Genomic DNA, 16,451 nt, shown 5'->3' with positions numbered 1-16,451 from the left:
AAAAACAAATACTTTCAGCAAGTTTTTTCTTTATAGTTGTAGCCATTACTTGTTTGCTTCTCATGGTTAACATTGTTGTTTATATTTCACGTTCTGAACAAACACTAGTTCTATTTAGAGCAGGCTTAATTTCTGTAGCTCTAATTACTTGTTCCACTCTTATGGTCGTAGTCATTATATTTGTTGTAATAGGTTCCACTTCTCTTACCAATGAGAGATCTCTGCCCTTAGCTTCTGCTCCAGCAATTCAGCCTCTTATGCAGCCATAGATTGACTTCATCTCAACTTCTTTTCTGTAGCTTTTTTATTGTGTGGAATAAATCACATTGACGTCAATTTTAGTGTTAGAGTTTGATTAGTATGCGTTACTTGTTCCTTTGTAAATTGTCTGTGTCTGTTTAGACAATTAATGATTATCATTAATCTTTATATATATATATATATATATATATATATATATATACATACATACACACACACACTCTTCAAAACCCTTAGCGAAATGTTATTCGCCTTTTTTACCCTTAAAAAATAGAATCTGCACTAGACAAAATAGTAATTTAATCCAATACTTAGGAATAGTCATTTATTATTTTTCTAATATTTAGAAATAATCGTTTAATTATTTTTTTAATATTTATAAATATTCATTAAATTAATTTCCTAATATTTCGGATTGTACAAATTTTTGACCACTTTGCATTTCTTTTAGGTTTAGGCCGTATTTAACAGTTGATATCCTTTTCTACGCTAAATATAAACATTGTTATTCTATTAGGTATTTAAAAATTAAGTATATTAATTTATAAAGTAAATGTAACAATTAAAGTATTGTACTAAATTATAAAGAAATTATTGTATTGTTAATGTTTGTATTTTTATGACTAACCGTTATTTTCTTTCATTGTTGATTACCTTAATATCTTGTTGTTTTTATTCTGCTTTTATATGGCTTTCTGGTACCGTCCCTTTTTGTCTATATTTTCATTAATGTGGTGCTTATGCTTTCCTGAGCCGAGGGTCTATTGGAAACAGCTTCTATATCCTCACAAGGTGGGGTAAGGTGTGCGTACACACTACCCTCCCCAGACCCCACGGTGTGAGATAAGACTGGGTATGTTGTTGTTGCAGTAATTTAATTGTTTTTCTAAAAACTAAGATTCTAAAATTAATTAAAGCTTTGAATGTTAAATTTTTCTTTATTTGAAAAATGTACGAATAGCTAATTTTAAAATCAAGTATGATTTCACTTAATAAACATTTAAAAATTTCTCGAGATCGGCGGCTTATTATGTCTTCTCGAGGTTTCCCATCAATATTGTTTGGCATAGATCAGTATTGAAAAATTATGAGTTTCTTTTTTTCTTTTTGTGTTTTCTTACAAAAATATGTGATCTGGCTCCAAATACTAGATTAGTTTAAATGCAAGGTATTGGGCATAAAAAATATATTTTGACTATACTTCTCTCTTTCTTCAATTTTTTATTTTCATATGGCCAAATACTAGCAATTTTAATATTTTTCAGTTATTCAAAATTATTTTAGCAACAAATATAGACGTTAACCAGAATATTAAAAATCAAATAACATATTTGCCTAATAAAAAAATAATATAATTGTAACATAAATATGGGTAATATGTCCTAGAACTTAACATCATTACAAAAAGCCAAGAAAATCTATTTATCAGAAGATTAATTGTTATTGCTGGCTGGAATCATTCTTCTCTATCTGTTCAATATTGTGATCATCAAAGAAGAGATTTTGAGAGTTGAAGATAACCAAGCACCTCAGAGATTGAAAATTATGTCTAAAACATAAATGTTTTAACCAAGTGCTTCTTTCTTTTGCTCTGCATGTCCACCAGTTCAAACTTAACTTTGGTACATCACTAATTTAGGCACTCGAACTCAGCATGCTTCAACAAAATAATTGTCACTTATTAAAAAGACAACTTTGGTACATCACTAATTTTGCATTTTAAGTACAAGACAACTAGGGGTACAAAGGTTCCTCTCAAAGCTGCATTTACTTGGATAGAAGGGTTTCATTTGTTTCATTCAACTTTTTAAGCTGGAGGGCCACAAGGAACATGACAAACCCCCACAACGAACAAAGAGTCTTAAACACAAAAAACTAAATATTTGAAGCACTAAGCGCCATAACCTTGCATTGTTCATTCATGGCCAAAAGTTGTGCCTCTTTCTTATCAAGTAGAGCAGTCAACCTCACATTTTCTTCCATCAGTTTTTGCACTTCAACCTCTTTCTGCATCTTCTCACTCTCCAATTGTGTTGTCTTGGCAACCAGCCTGGTTCATATAAGACAAACTCAGCACACAAATCCCAGGGATTATGAAATATTACTTAAATGAATTATTAACATTTCGTGCTGATTGGGATATAACACAAAAATACAGTCATATTTTGACAAGGCCCACTTGTGGTCACACTTGGTTTGCTGCTGTTGTATTTTGACAAGGATGGATACTTCAACCAATAAATATTAACAACTCATACAGTGGTCAGAATTCTATCTTGATGTGCTAATTAGATGACAAACAGGTCTTCAGACATAGTCATGATTCATGACCATTTGGGAAGCCAACCTAACAAAATCTCACTAAGCTAGTTGTAAGAGCACAAAGTTTAAAGCTAATATTTGCTCAAATAGATATAGCAGTGAGGACAAGTGATGTTCTCTGGATTCCAATCAGATGAAACTTCATCCGAGTTCGTGCTCTCTTTTTGTTCTGTACTACTACTATGTTACTTAGTCATACAGCTGCCAACTACTTTAAGATGCTAATTGGGTTGAGCAAGAGAGCAATGAAATACAGGATCGTGGTGCAAATAGGCAACAAGTAAATCATTTTGAGCCTAAACAATGTCACTCTTTGAGGCCATAATTCTTCACTATATTCTCATATTCTGTAAAATGAATATTTTATTAACATACAGAAGATGGTTGCTTAAAACATCGTTTCTGACCTTCCACCATTTAAAGTTTTAAGAAAATTATGCATACCTTTCTTGGGTTTCCAACTTGTAACAAAAATACAACAGTAATTTAACCTAGAAGTGTAAAAAAAATTCTCTTTTGCATCAAGTTTTAATAGTCTGCAAAACTATATCATCTAAATTACTGGTTATTGGACCGGCTATCTTTTTGACAAGTATTATTAAATCATGAATCTAATCCTTTTTTTTTCAAATAATGGTAAATCATGAATCTAATCTTATCGTTCTCCATTCACTTTGTTAAAATAATATTTGCATACTAAAAAATATAAACGAAAACAAAATAAATTAAAAAAATATCATGAAATTAAAGAAAAAAGAACGAAAGATAAGCTCAAAAGGGAGGAGAAAAATAGTTTTCTTTTCTTATTTATTTGTAGTTTCTCATATTTGTTGTTTTTCTCAATGTTGGGTTTCAGTGACATGAAAGGATTACATGTATATATATAGCAATTAAAAAAACTAAATTTTTTATATGAAACTAATATTTATTAAAGTGATGGAGATCTGCATACAGAACTTCAGTAAAATAAGGTAGTTTTGTTACACAAAATGGAAGAAAAAACAAAACAAATAATTAAAGGGAAAACCTGTAATTTGAAGATTGGAATTTAGTTTTGCTACACAATTTTTTTTTAAAGAAGTAAAACATATCCATAATGAAGAGATCATCATATTTCAGCTTCAAATTAATAAATGTTAAAGAGGATCTCTTCAATTTGTATTCATGATATATTTATACATGAATACTTGAACTTCTGTAACTCAAATTTCAAGCTCAAGACTTCAGACTTTAATTTTAGCAAGCAGCTCGAAGGGGCGGAAAAAGGGAGAAATCTTGCATAATCAAGTACTGACATCACATGTAGGAATTTAGAAGTCTAGATTTGTGTTAGACATTCAACATATCATAAGGAAAGACTGAAATCTGTTGAACATAACATCTACCATTCTTCTGTAAAGGGGTGCTTCTTTGATAATTCAACATGTCCGGGTCATTGTATAACTTTTTCTATATCTTTAAGCAGATGATTTTACCAATTAAGTTACAACTAAAACAATAAATAATTTTTTATAAAATCAGTATTGCTCAACACTAAAATGTCAATTTAATTGGATAAAGTGCGAATAACGCTATCATTTTAAATATAATGCATCTTAAAAGTTCTAGATTTCAAAAATATTATCAATGAGAAAAAGATTATTCAACTTCATTCTCAAAAGCAAAAAAATCAAAAGAAAAAGATTATTCAACATTATGTCATAAGATAGAGAACACAACTTCTTTTACTAATAAAAGATTGAGAGAACTAGGATTCAACACGTAACCATTTATGCATGAGAACGTGCAAAACAACAACTTCAGATCTCAGCCATCTTGAAATTTGTGATTTCAATTTTTTCGTTAATCCAGGTTTCAATCTTCACATTTCGCAATCAATAATCGATTCACCAAAAACCATTTGCCAAACTTTCTTAATTGATGAAGTTGACTACCCACTATTGCCTAATATTGGATTAACCTAGAGGAGTTACAAACTAGCAGTAAAGCCTTCTTTCTGATTTTGTGGCCACCCTATAAGACTAATTATTCTCAACTATTTCATTCTGGCATCATCAAACTGTTTATACTTTGTGATTCTTTAGTTTCTGGACTGATATGTAAGAAAAAAAAGCCTTTGACAAGCCAGTGTGCTGTCACACAGTATATCCAGGACTGGGCAAGATAAGATGGTTATTGGGGTGCCATTCTGCAACTCTCGGCACACATCCAAAACTTTTTATAAAAAACCCCAAGAAATTTAGTTTTTACCCAGTAATTTTATGAAAAATAGAGAAACCCTTTTAATTTTGTGTTTTTTGGCCCCCGTACACCCTTAAAATAGGTGTACTTTACATAGAGTAAAGACTCTAAGCTCTGCTGCTTCGACTGGTTGATCGAACTTCTCACAAATAATTTTTTTTATGAAGTAAGTTCTCACAAAAACTCATGTAAAGAAAATACACCTTGGGCCCAACTCAACCTCAAAAGCTAGCTCATGAGGTGAGGATTGCCTAAGACCATATTACATCAGCCATATATTAGGAGATGTTTTATTCCCTAGAATCTGTATCTTACCATATTGTAAACTAGTAACTGCTATACATTCTCAACCAAGCTTGAAGAATAATCAAGCTTTCCAATCACTTCTCAATATTTCGGATGGTATATCTGTCTTGCATCTGGGAGTTACCTAGTGCAACAAAGCACATTTCAAAATAAAGTAAAAGAACTCCATAAGCAACAATTTGGACTTTTTTATTTCTCTTTAGTTTCAACTATCCCTGATAACGTCATGTGAATAATGCCCAAAATTGTTAATTTCATACAGTCCCAGGCTCCCAGCCCTTTGCATTGAACAATGACCAACACCATTAAGTTTCAAATATTCCCCCATCCCACCCCAAGCCTTGAAAATAATAGAAAAGGAGAAGCTATGATGGCCCTGGATCAGTACAAGATCCTATAATAGCCCGATAGATTAAAAGGGACGTTATAGCACTAAGCATGTCCAAGAGTCCATTATGGTATTGATGATCTAAATCAACCACACTCGAAGGAAAAATGTATAAAGCACTTAGAACAAATGAGCGTTCACGCTTGCATTCCCTTCAAGTAAATAAATGCCTAAAGGTGAAAACAAGGAAAAAATTTACTCTGGAAAGTAACATTTATAAACGAAAAGGGACCAACAAGCAAACTAGAGAAATGAGGTAGCAATTGATGGAGCTATCAAAGCATCTTCTTACCAAATGACACACATATAATATGCAGTGAATTTATGATTGTGCATTTGTATTTCAATTATTATAAACAAGCTGCAAGGCAAGCGTTATTCGAACACACAGGAAGAAGTTGTGCTTTGACATTTGTATTCCAGTTATTAAAGCAAGCTGCAGGGCAAGTATAAGATGCAGTGGTACGAAAGTGAGAGAAAAACGATATATTTAACTATAAACTTCATGCATCACAGACAAACTGCATAGCCAGGAAAGAAGGAAATAGGTCTGCCAGCATGTTATGGTTATGAAAATTTCTTTTTGACGAAAGGGGAATACTTACCGCTCAAAAAGCCTTTCAATAGTCTGGAATTGCTTTTCTGATGATAGAAGTGTTTCTCTCACACTAATGAGACTACTGACATAGGATTTCAGAGACTCAAAGTCTCTCTTAACACGACAAAGCTCCTGCTCATTTTCTGCAGCTCTCTGCCTCTGTCTAGAAGTTTCTTCAACCAAATCTTCAACTCTCTGCCGCATCTCAGTCAGGATAAGATTTGTACCCAGAGCAAATCTTTCCATTTCCTCTAACTTAACAGACATGTTTTCAATTTGGAGCGCTTTCCTTTTAATCTCTTCTTCACCAACCGTTACATTCTCTTTCTCTATAGCAGTTTCAGATTCCGCCATTATAACCCTCTTTACAAGACTTTCCATAACATCTGTAACCAACTGTGCACTTCTGAGTAATTCACTCATATAAGATCCATCTTGTTCATCAAGGTGACCATGTTTACTCGAAAGTCTAATCCATGTTTCATCATCAGCATCATCAAAAGACGAGAGATCTACATCCCTAGACCAACCGGATAATGGTATCCCATTTTTATCTACAAGGCCTACTCCATCTAGTTCTTTGATACCGCATGAGGAATTGGCCAAATCTGGAACAGCCATGACTCTGGCTTTAGCTTTCAAGTACGTCATCAACGTTGTAGCAGTTCTGACTCTATGCCATAGAGCATCTAACTCTCTCTTTGTATCTTCCTCTGATCCTTGAATACAAGCTTTTACCTCCAACAGTTTTGCTTGCAAAGCATCCACTTGGGACTGACTTTTCTCCATCTCTAGCTTCCAAGTAACGTCTGTTTGAGCCAATTGGGATTTTAAAGCTGAGAGATCAATATCTTCCTCACCCACCATCACCTTATCAAGTCAGTGATGTGAGCTCAGGAACCTATGAAAATAAAAATTTAGGAACATTTGGAAGTACTAAGTAGTAGAAGAAAGTTGGTCAAATCACAATGAACCACATGAGAATCATATCAAAACTTTAACTCTAATCACCACCATGCAGTTCTTGAACTTTCAGATCAAAAATAAAGATCCTTCCATGGTGATTTTAATCACTTTCATGCATTAAGCAGAATATTCAGATAAAAAGGCTAAACTAAACTCCGTTAACACTTGTTGAGGAATTCCCATGACATTTACAAGATAAAGCATAATAAATGCATCACATTTTCTTCGGAATGCACTAGCAATTTAGTCTAGAAAATACAAAATGCATTTCAAAATATTATTACGTATTCAAATGGAAGAGGTCCAACTGGAGTACCAGACGAAATGGATATTGAGGACTCATATAGCCTACCAACTAGCTTGGGATTGAGGTAGAAGTTGTTGTGGTGGAACACTTGCACAAAAGCCTTAACAAGGCAGAATACTTTTAAATGCAAACAGAAATCAAGAAAAATAAGAAGATATTGTCCTATGTACGGTCTAGATGGAGCATGGAGCATAAATATACATGTGAAAAATCATTAAAAATTTTAAAAATATTAAACTTGAACCCAAAAGTTCTAAGGTGTAATCGGATCAGTAATAAGAACCTATAGATTGAACTCGTCAAATTTAAGCAATCTGCCTATGTCTATGTAAACAGTTGTTAGAATTTCCTTTGGCATCCAAACTTTAAGCAGCCTAATTTCACTTCCCGTAAAGACAGCATTTCCAGATAAAGTATATAAAGAACACCATAAAGTGATACAAATTCGTGGCAAAATAGTGCCATTAGCACGCCTAAAAAAGGAAAGCACATACAAAAATAATTTGGCAGGGAGTGAAGATATCAGTCAACCGGGTACATCCTTATAAGTCCAAAATCCAACTGTAAAAATGGCTTCTTTCATCAATCAAAATCATAAAAATCCAAGAAAGAGGAATCCCAGTATCTGTCGAACCCCCCCCCCCCCCCCCAACGCACCCAAAACAAAAACAAAAACAAAAAAAACACTCATGTAGAGAATTAGAATTTCAGACAAAGAAAGGGACAAAATTATTGCATAAATTATACCGATATCATAGGATTAAACCCGTCCTACCGATACCCATCAAATTCCGATCAACATTCAAAGGAATTGCAACGGAAACAGACGCGATCAGAACCAAAAACGTACAATTTTTTTTCGGAAAGAATTCAAGGTATAGAGAAAGAGGAACCTCGCAAATTGAGGGAAAATTTGGGGAGATTCAGATGAGGCTATGAACAGGAGACAAATTGGCAGGTGATTATGTTGAATGTTGATGATTACGTTCTCTCACACATTTTCTTGCTTTTGTTGTCTCTGCCTTTTCCTTTTCGAGTTTCTTTAAAAAAATTTCACAAATTTTATAGTGGGGACCTTTGAGTATTTTATCTTAGTCCATTATACTATGATAAAACCACCAAAATGGATTTAGAGGATAAAATGAGATAAAATTGCTTTAAGATTGTGTGTCATGTTCTACGTGAACTTTTATATATACCAAACAACTCATATTTATGAGACACTATGATAATTGTAGATACTAAAAGATAGATAAGGAATTCATACCGTTGATAGTTGTGGAATCAAGTAGTTTACAAATACAGAGATGGGTCATGAACTCATTTAGTACAAGAGTCTAAGAATTGAGACATAGATAATTGATAGTATTTAATATTAATTATACATAATAAAATTTTAATTAGGTATCAATAAATAAGAGTCACTAGAATTTCAGCTAATGTCATTTGAATTGTAACTTCAACTATGACGTGTCTCCATAGACATTATATTTGCCTAATTTAAGTGGTTTATTGATTGTTTTTTCCCAATCAATATGAAGGGAAATATTAAAAATTAATTGAGGATATGACTTGTTATATGATAGATACCTAACTATGTAACAAAAATCCACACTTCTTTTTATTATTAATATAAATTGTGATAAAATCTTACACTACAGTCAAATCATACTATATAGTACCTGCTTCAAATACTATAACGGATGGGATGATCTTATTCTTTTTTCTTCAAATATATACATAGGTACACCCAACGAAAGGGCACTTGGGATCATCAGAAAATGCCCAACTCAAAGATACACATGGCAGTGATGGCATGGGCATATGCAAAAAAAAAAAAAAAAAAAAAAAAAAGGGGGTTCATTAAGCTTTCGCAATGCGGGGATCCGGGGAAGGACCTGACTGTCATTCTATGGTTGAAAAATATTACTACAAATTTACATTTTGGCAACTCCTTTCATTTGTCACAGTAGTCGTTCATAGGGACATATCTGCCTGAATAGAGGATAGACTAGGTGAAGAATCACAGTAAGGACAGGTTAAGGCAGGGCGTTTGGAGCTGGCGGCAGTTGTGTTTGCGCTTAAGTTATAGCGTTATTACTTGTATGGTGAACCATGTGCGGTTTTCACTGACCTAACAAGGAAAACACAGTGTCTGGAGTTTATGTTTCAGTTTCTCACAAAAGACTCTACTAGTGATGAAGAGGTGATCAGGCCTGAGATGAGTCCAACAATAAGGGCAGTGTTGTAAGTGGTGGTTTCACTTTGGGAAATGTTGTTCCGAGAGTCCATATATGTATCACTGAGGGATGGTCCTCCAACAAGAGCTCCCACTGCAACATTTGGATTAGGTTCTCTTGTATGCAGCCATTTGAAGCCATCACTGCAATTAGAATTAACATCTACTGGAATTGAAGCACCCCTGTGGTGAACTTGCTGAGGATATCTACTTCCATAACCAACAAGGTAGCTCATTTCCATCGGATTGTTTCCCAATATATAGTCCAACTGGAAACAAATAAAGACAGATGTTTAATGTACTTGACATATAATGCATCTGAAACAATGACATGTTCAACTGGCCGTGCCATTTAATATCACGAAAATTGAACTTTGAAATAAGCAAATACATGCCTGTAAAACTGCAAAGTTGCGCAATTCTGTTGGTTCATATAGCTCCCCGATGCAATATAAATTTGGTGTTTGGGAGCTAAGCATGTAATCACTGTAAACAACTGCCAAAAATGAAGAGGCCACAGAATACTGCAATGGATTCCACTGGTTAACCCATACGAGGCCATCTGCAACAAAATTATACTAGTTTTATTGCACCTACCTTTCTTTGTAAAAGGAAAAAGATCATAATGATACAATGACTTGCTGACAGGATCATAATACCTGGTGTTCTTTGAGATGTTGCCGTTGGGGATTCAGGTAGAAGTCCACACAAAAAGGTCTCAGCAGTCTGTCTGTACAACTGGAGTGAAAGACTTTCCTCAGTTGAAATATCTTCCTTTGAACCAAATAAATTGACCCTTGATAATAGGACCTGAATCAAAGGTAAAAAATCTACATAGTTGTTAGCTGCTGGAATCTATCTTCTGAAGAATAAACACAAGCCAATACTGATTACTTGTTGGTGAATATTATTTATGAGAATAATGGCACATGCTTCACCAAATTATGTGCCTTAACTTATTTTAACAAAGCTAAGGATGCAATGTAGAACAGAAGCAAGATTTCGTGTTCTTCATTGTGTTTCCAAATTCCAAAGTATAGTATTTTTCCAGCTTCATGCTATTGATGCAAACACATTTCAAACAGATACTATCAGTTCTAATATTCTGGAGTACATGTAACTTCGTGGTAATGTATGAGTACAATACCTGAACTCCAGCCAACTTATTTTCCCAAGAAAACCAACATGGATTTCCCCAATTAGCAAACGTGTCGCCATTTGTAGCTACATAGCTAAGGTAAGATTTGTCTCCGGTAGCATGATAAAGCCAGGAAGCTGCCCACAAGAGTTCATCCCCAAATGCAGTAGAATTATAAAATTCCTGCACTTCAGGTATGCTGATACTGTACAAACCTCTATAAGTATCAGCAAACTTGAATAACTGTTGGGCATGCTTAAGAAGATTCTCTGAGTAGACAGAGTCAATTGACTTGAACACCAAAGATGCAGCTGCCATTGCTGCGGCAGTTTCTGCTGCAACATCTGTCCCTGGATACGTCGCGTTCACTTGTGTGAGAGGCCTTTTCCCTGTCATGACCTCAGGCCTTTCCCAGCACGTGTGATCCAGCTTTGGGTCACCCACCTTTCTTGTAGAAAAATACAGAAAGATACTTCATACTGAAAATAGTTGGTAATTGTCAAAGGGGATTAATTTACCTGAATATAGAGGACATTATCAGAAGGATGTGCATTAATAAGGAAATCAGTGATCCACTTGAGGGATTCTTGGGCATTTTCCAGCTCATTCACCAACTTCATGTTGTTGCCATACTCCAAAATGGACCATGATAAAACAGTTGCAGTGAATGCCATTGGAAATCCAAACTTCACATGGTCTCCAGCATCATACATTCCTTTAGTTAAATCCAAATTCACTTCGCTTCCATCTCCCATAGCTGAATCTCCTCTCCAAGCAATCTTATTATTCACCAATTTTCCAGCTGCAAGCAGTAATTCAAATATGAAAACAAAATAAGCATTAGCCTTAGGGGTATATATATATATATATATATATATATATATATATATATATAGTCTTACACTTCTGAACGTCGAAGAATTGCATAGCAATGCTAAGAGCATTTGCATATTTATCAACAACTTGGTGGGTAACAGCCTTTGAAGAATCAGAAGGATGAAAATATTTGCGGAAACTGAATAAAACTGCAGCAAGAACGAAAGCCACAAAAGAAAAAATGACCACCCCTCGCCAGAACCATCTTTTATCCTTATGTGTTTCTTTTTCCATTCAGTTTCAGTTCTCTTCACCAAAATATTTCAGAGCAAAATTAAATCAGACCGTATCGTACCCTCCATTCTTTGAATTTAAGGGACACGTATATATTAAAAGGAACGACTTTTCCAGCATGCCGAATGATGAAAATGCAAAATAAACTGAGAGACTCGATCATGATAATGAGCTAAATTGTACTCCCGTGAAGCCGCACTATATATGCTATTTGGGTATCTGGACAATCACCATATTACAGGAGATGGAGGTGAAACCGGCATATTTGAGATTTGTCTTTTTCCTTTATTGTGAAGAATGATGATATCTTGTTAATAAAAGATGTGAAACTAAGTACGTAATTGTAGAAACCCAATACTTTATTGAGAAGCTGCCAATCAGGTAGTGCAAAGTCAGCAATGAATGATGCCAACAATGTAGTACTTTATTGATTTCTCTACTTCAACGAACAACTTTTTGGAACTATTTTTAACGAGAATCATGATGCTTATTCCTCTTTCAAACGTATGCCGCCAATATAATATATAGAAGCCTCCCGCTTACGAAAGGAGATACAACAATATATTACCCAGTATACCTTTTCTAACTATTCCAACTATGCCTGCTCCCTCTTTTGTATTCTATAACCTTTCATGTCCTATATATTGTATGTGATAAATGGAAACCAAGCGGAAGAAAGTTATGTATATTTATGTCCGATTGTATGTGACACACTTTCACTTTAGGTTTATCTTAAAAAGAATACTCAATATTTTCTTGTATTTAGAAGTAATTTAACTTTAAACTTCTTATTTTACCTTAATAAAATAATTTATACTTTTTTTTTAGACCACAAGTTTCAAAAATATTCTTTTCTTTCTTAAACTTCCTACTCAGTCAAAACTCTCGACAATGATTCACTTCGGATATCTTGTGACAGTTTTTAATAGTATTGCCAAAATACATTCTACTTATTCAATCCCTAAAACTTTCTTCCATTAGTATAACTGTAGAAAAAATGATAGCTAATGAAAAATGAAGAAATGCCTTTGGGAGATGTGAAATGAGAAAATTGAGCAACAATGGTAGCTAACCACCGCGTAGAATCTCTTAGATTATTGACTAGTAGAACCATCATCCAGTCACCAATGTCAACTAGTCACCATTCATTACTCCTTTTAATTTTCCAATATTGCTATTGCAAACAACACAAGGTACTTCGATTACCACTGAACTCTGTTTCGATACAGTATTATAATTAAGAGGCCTGAACAAGCCATAGAGAAATAATTGTAGTTCCAATAAGAAAGAAAATACTAAGTACTAGTTGGAAACATATTGAAAATGTCGAGATGCATGCACATGACACCTTTAGATCACATAGTATAATTTCTATGGATTGGAATGAGAGAAGCAGACAAGGTTACCACTAACCTCAAAAGTTAAAAAGAGAAAAATAAAGTTGATGGATTTGTAGCTTCCCCTTTTAGCTAGTGAAAGAGAAAAACGAAACGCAATAGTACTAGCTAGTTTTCAGGAGAGTGTATTGGCTTGTTTATTTGCTTAACTCTGTTAAGTTTCGAGTTACATACAAGAGTAGTACAAAATTTCGACAGAGAAGAAAACAGGGGAAAAATTGGAATATTCCTGAACACAAATGTCTCTTCCTTCTGCTCTCATCTTAAACTTGAAGTTTCCAGTGGTCAAGATTTCTCTGAACCTGTGAACATGGATTCAGGAGCAAGAGGAGTAGGTGTATCCAGCTGGTAAAGGTTGAGGGCAGGACCAACAAATCGGAATAGTATCCAAGCCCCAATTATAATAAAAATAGAAGCATAAGCAAATTTGTTGAGCCAAAACAAAAGGCCTTTTTCTCCCACATACAGCTCCAATGCTTTCTCAGTCAGAGTCATGGATTCCCATTCCTTAGGTGGAGGCTTAGGTTTGGCAACTTGTTTTGCTGCATTAATCATTTCTTCTTCCTTCTGCTTTCTTCGTTTAGATGAACGTCTTCGGTATCGAATCTCCAACGTGTTTGGTGGTGTTATGGGTTGTGATTCGTTGTCATTATCATTGATGCTGCTGGTTGCATTGTTGTTATTGCTATCACTGCTGCTGCTTCTAATAGGAAAACGAACAAAGGATTGAACATGGCCATGTTGAGATTTGGAAGAAATTGGTATTGGGATTGTAGTGAAGTGTTTTGGGTAGGTAGAGAGCATGTTGGTGTTCATTTTCATTGCCTTTACCAGGGAACTCAAAGTATGAGGCCAGGAGACGCACATTGGTTTTTGATTACCTTATCCTTTTATCCCAACTAAGGAGCCTTTTTCTCTTTTTCTTTTTTAATTCTAAAATTCTAGAATGATACTCCTATATGATAATGGAACTTTGACTAAACTGTTGATATTTTTTAGGACAAGGGTTTAAATAAATTGAGCATATTTGACCTTCGTTAATACTTTAGCTCAAATATAATTGTTACATAATTAGTCCATATATGCCCTTAGAGTTACACAGTTGGCTCATATATGTCCTTTTCGAAACGGAATTCACTCAAACTAATTAGCTATTTCGTTAATTGTATTAAAGTGAATTACAAACACTATTTCCTTTTTATAATTACTTTTTCTTCACCTTTCTCTTTTCTTTCTTCTCTTTTTTTTCCCTTTTTCTTTCTCCCTTATCTGTTTCCTCTATTACTGATGTCTTCTCCATTTTTGTCACCAATTTCACTTGACAAAACTCATGAATTCCAATTACTAAGAAAATTCTCCCATAAGGTAATCAAGTTCCAATTTCACTAGCCCTCTAAATAAACGAAATTAAATTGTTCCAAAAATTATGGTTTAAACTTTAAAATAATAAAAATATCTCAACCTTTAACAATACTCAAAAGACCAAAATATTTAAATTGTTTCCAGAAAGATAATTTAATGATTAAAAGCCTAGAGTTCAAGTTGTAGTGTTATAAATTTGAGTTGTTAGTCTTTTTTCATCTTTTTTCAGCTGGACATTTTTTATTTTTTTATTAACTATGTAAATTAGGGGTGTACATGGAACGGGTTGGTTCGGTTTTTATCAAAACCAAACCAAACCAATTATATCGGTTTGGATTGTTCGGTTTTGTTGGATTTTTCGGATTTTTGTTACATAAATATTATTTCAATCTTACTTTGTTAAATTTTTTAGAACTAAATATATGTTCAGTAAAAATTTAAAAATTGACAAACATATGATCTATTAAAATATTCTTATGCGAGAATTTTCTTAATGATTGGAATTCATAAGTTTTGTCAAGTGAAATTAGTGACGAAAATGGAGAAGACATCAGTAATGGAGGAAATCGGATAAGGGAGAAAGAAAAAGGGGAAAAAAAGAAGAAAAGAAAAAAGAAGAAAGAAATGAGATAGGTAAAGAAAAAAAGTACTAATAAAAAGAAAATAGTGGTTGTAATACACTTTAATACAATTAACGATAGAACTAATTAGTTTGGGTGGATTCCGTTTCGAAAAGGGCATATATGGGCCAACTATGTAACTCTAAGGGCATATATGGACCAACTATGTGACGGTAAGGGCATATTTGAGCTAAAGTATTAACGAATGGCAAATGTGCTCAATTTCGTATAGTACAAGGGCATATTTGGTCCTTTTCTGTATTTTTTATAGAGTTCAATAACTAATAAAACTTCGTCACACCCCTTCCTGCCTTTTTGTTTTCTATTATTAACCGAAGATATTCAACGCAAAAGGGTCAAATATACTATCAGAAAATATTTAAATATACAACTTCTTATATTTTGAGTCCAAATATATCCTTGTCGTTATACTATTGGTTCAAATTTACCCTTTTTCGTTAAGTTTGTCCAAAATAGACATCCAATCTTACGTGGCACTGACATTTGATGAGGCGGATGTCACGCGACTTGCCATCTTAGAGCCTCTAACCCATTATACCCCTTCCTTCTATTTGTTTCAACCACTAAAAATTTTTTCCCCTCCACCACTATTGCCACCATTACCGTTACCATGAAAAATATTGTATTTTAAATTTTAATCTTTTATATATGGATTCGGGACGCTGAGATGACATGTCATATAGCATCCACCTCATCAAATATCAGTGCCACGTAGGATTGGATGTCCACCTTGGACAAACTTAACATAAGAGGTGTATATTTGAACCAATAGTATTACGAGAGAGGTATATTTAGATCCAATATAACGAAGAATATATTTAAACTTTTTCTTATAGTAGAAGTATATATTTGGCCCTTTATCGTTTTCAAAATTTTGAGGAAAAAAATTTGCTTAGATAGTTGTTTCCCCTAGAATTTTATGCCGATCACAGTGTTAGTCATCACATACTTCCAATTTTATATGCTGCTTGAAATTAAATATTTTAAAAAATGATAACTAAATAAAATCATGTTAACAGTATGTCTAGTAGGATGAAAGATATTTCTGGAAAAAGAATGTTATTTTGTTTGGATTGCCATAAATGTCTTCAAGGGATATATTTTTCACCAAATTAAAGAAAATAATTTTCCTTACTTTTTAGGTCTAAATTATTTTCCTTCACAATTTAACGTCA

General features: G+C 33.7%; 2 protein-coding genes across 4 annotated transcripts; both read right to left on the bottom strand.

Moving 5' to 3' along the window:
• Positions 1–1,919: 1,919 nt before the first annotated feature.
• Positions 1,920–8,423, bottom strand: LOC107823025 (uncharacterized). 3 transcript variants are annotated; one of them, XM_075235222.1, is made up of 3 exons: positions 8,283–8,423; positions 6,124–7,017; positions 1,920–2,311 (listed from the first exon to the last, which is right to left on the bottom strand). In XM_075235222.1, the coding sequence occupies exons 2-3, from the start codon at positions 6,981–6,983 to the stop codon at positions 2,137–2,139; spliced, it is 1,035 nt and encodes a 344-aa protein (XP_075091323.1). In that variant the 5' UTR covers positions 6,984–7,017; positions 8,283–8,423; the 3' UTR covers positions 1,920–2,136. The 3 variants fall into 3 exon arrangements, with proteins under 3 accessions (XP_075091323.1, XP_075091322.1, XP_075091324.1); XM_075235221.1 differs by having other exon boundaries at positions 8,137–8,402; XM_075235223.1 differs by having other exon boundaries at positions 8,240–8,378.
• Positions 8,424–9,206: 783 nt separating this feature from the next.
• LOC107823029 (endoglucanase 2-like) lies at positions 9,207–12,081 on the bottom strand. Its single transcript, XM_075235220.1, has 6 exons — positions 11,669–12,081; positions 11,285–11,568; positions 10,776–11,210; positions 10,288–10,438; positions 10,024–10,190; positions 9,207–9,897 (listed from the first exon to the last, which is right to left on the bottom strand). The coding sequence occupies exons 1-6, from the start codon at positions 11,874–11,876 to the stop codon at positions 9,559–9,561; spliced, it is 1,584 nt and encodes a 527-aa protein (XP_075091321.1). The 5' UTR covers positions 11,877–12,081; the 3' UTR covers positions 9,207–9,558.
• Between the last annotated feature and the right edge of the window lie 4,370 nt (positions 12,082–16,451).

The sequence above is a fragment of the Nicotiana tabacum genome, chromosome 17 (genome assembly GCF_000715075.1).
Source record: "Nicotiana tabacum cultivar K326 chromosome 17, ASM71507v2, whole genome shotgun sequence".
In the NCBI taxonomy this organism is placed as follows: domain Eukaryota; kingdom Viridiplantae; phylum Streptophyta; class Magnoliopsida; order Solanales; family Solanaceae; genus Nicotiana; species Nicotiana tabacum.
The sequence above is the reverse complement of the archived record's forward strand: the minus strand, read 5'-3'. Positions and strand labels throughout refer to the sequence as shown.

Coding starts and splice junctions, on each gene's coding strand:
- LOC107823025 (XM_075235222.1), bottom strand. CDS start 6,983: ATGGTGGGTGAGGAAGATATTGATCTCTCAGCTTTAAAATCCCAATTG. Junction 2,312..6,123: donor ATTGAAAGGCTTTTTGAGCG/GTAAGTATTCCC, acceptor TATATGAACCAG/GCTGGTTGCCAAGACAACAC.
- LOC107823029 (XM_075235220.1), bottom strand. CDS start 11,876: ATGGAAAAAGAAACACATAAGGATAAAAGATGGTTCTGGCGAGGGGTG. Junction 11,211..11,284: donor ATAATGTCCTCTATATTCAG/GTAAATTAATCC, acceptor TCTACAAGAAAG/GTGGGTGACCCAAAGCTGGA. Junction 10,439..10,775: donor ATAAGTTGGCTGGAGTTCAG/GTATTGTACTCA, acceptor CCTTTGATTCAG/GTCCTATTATCAAGGGTCAA.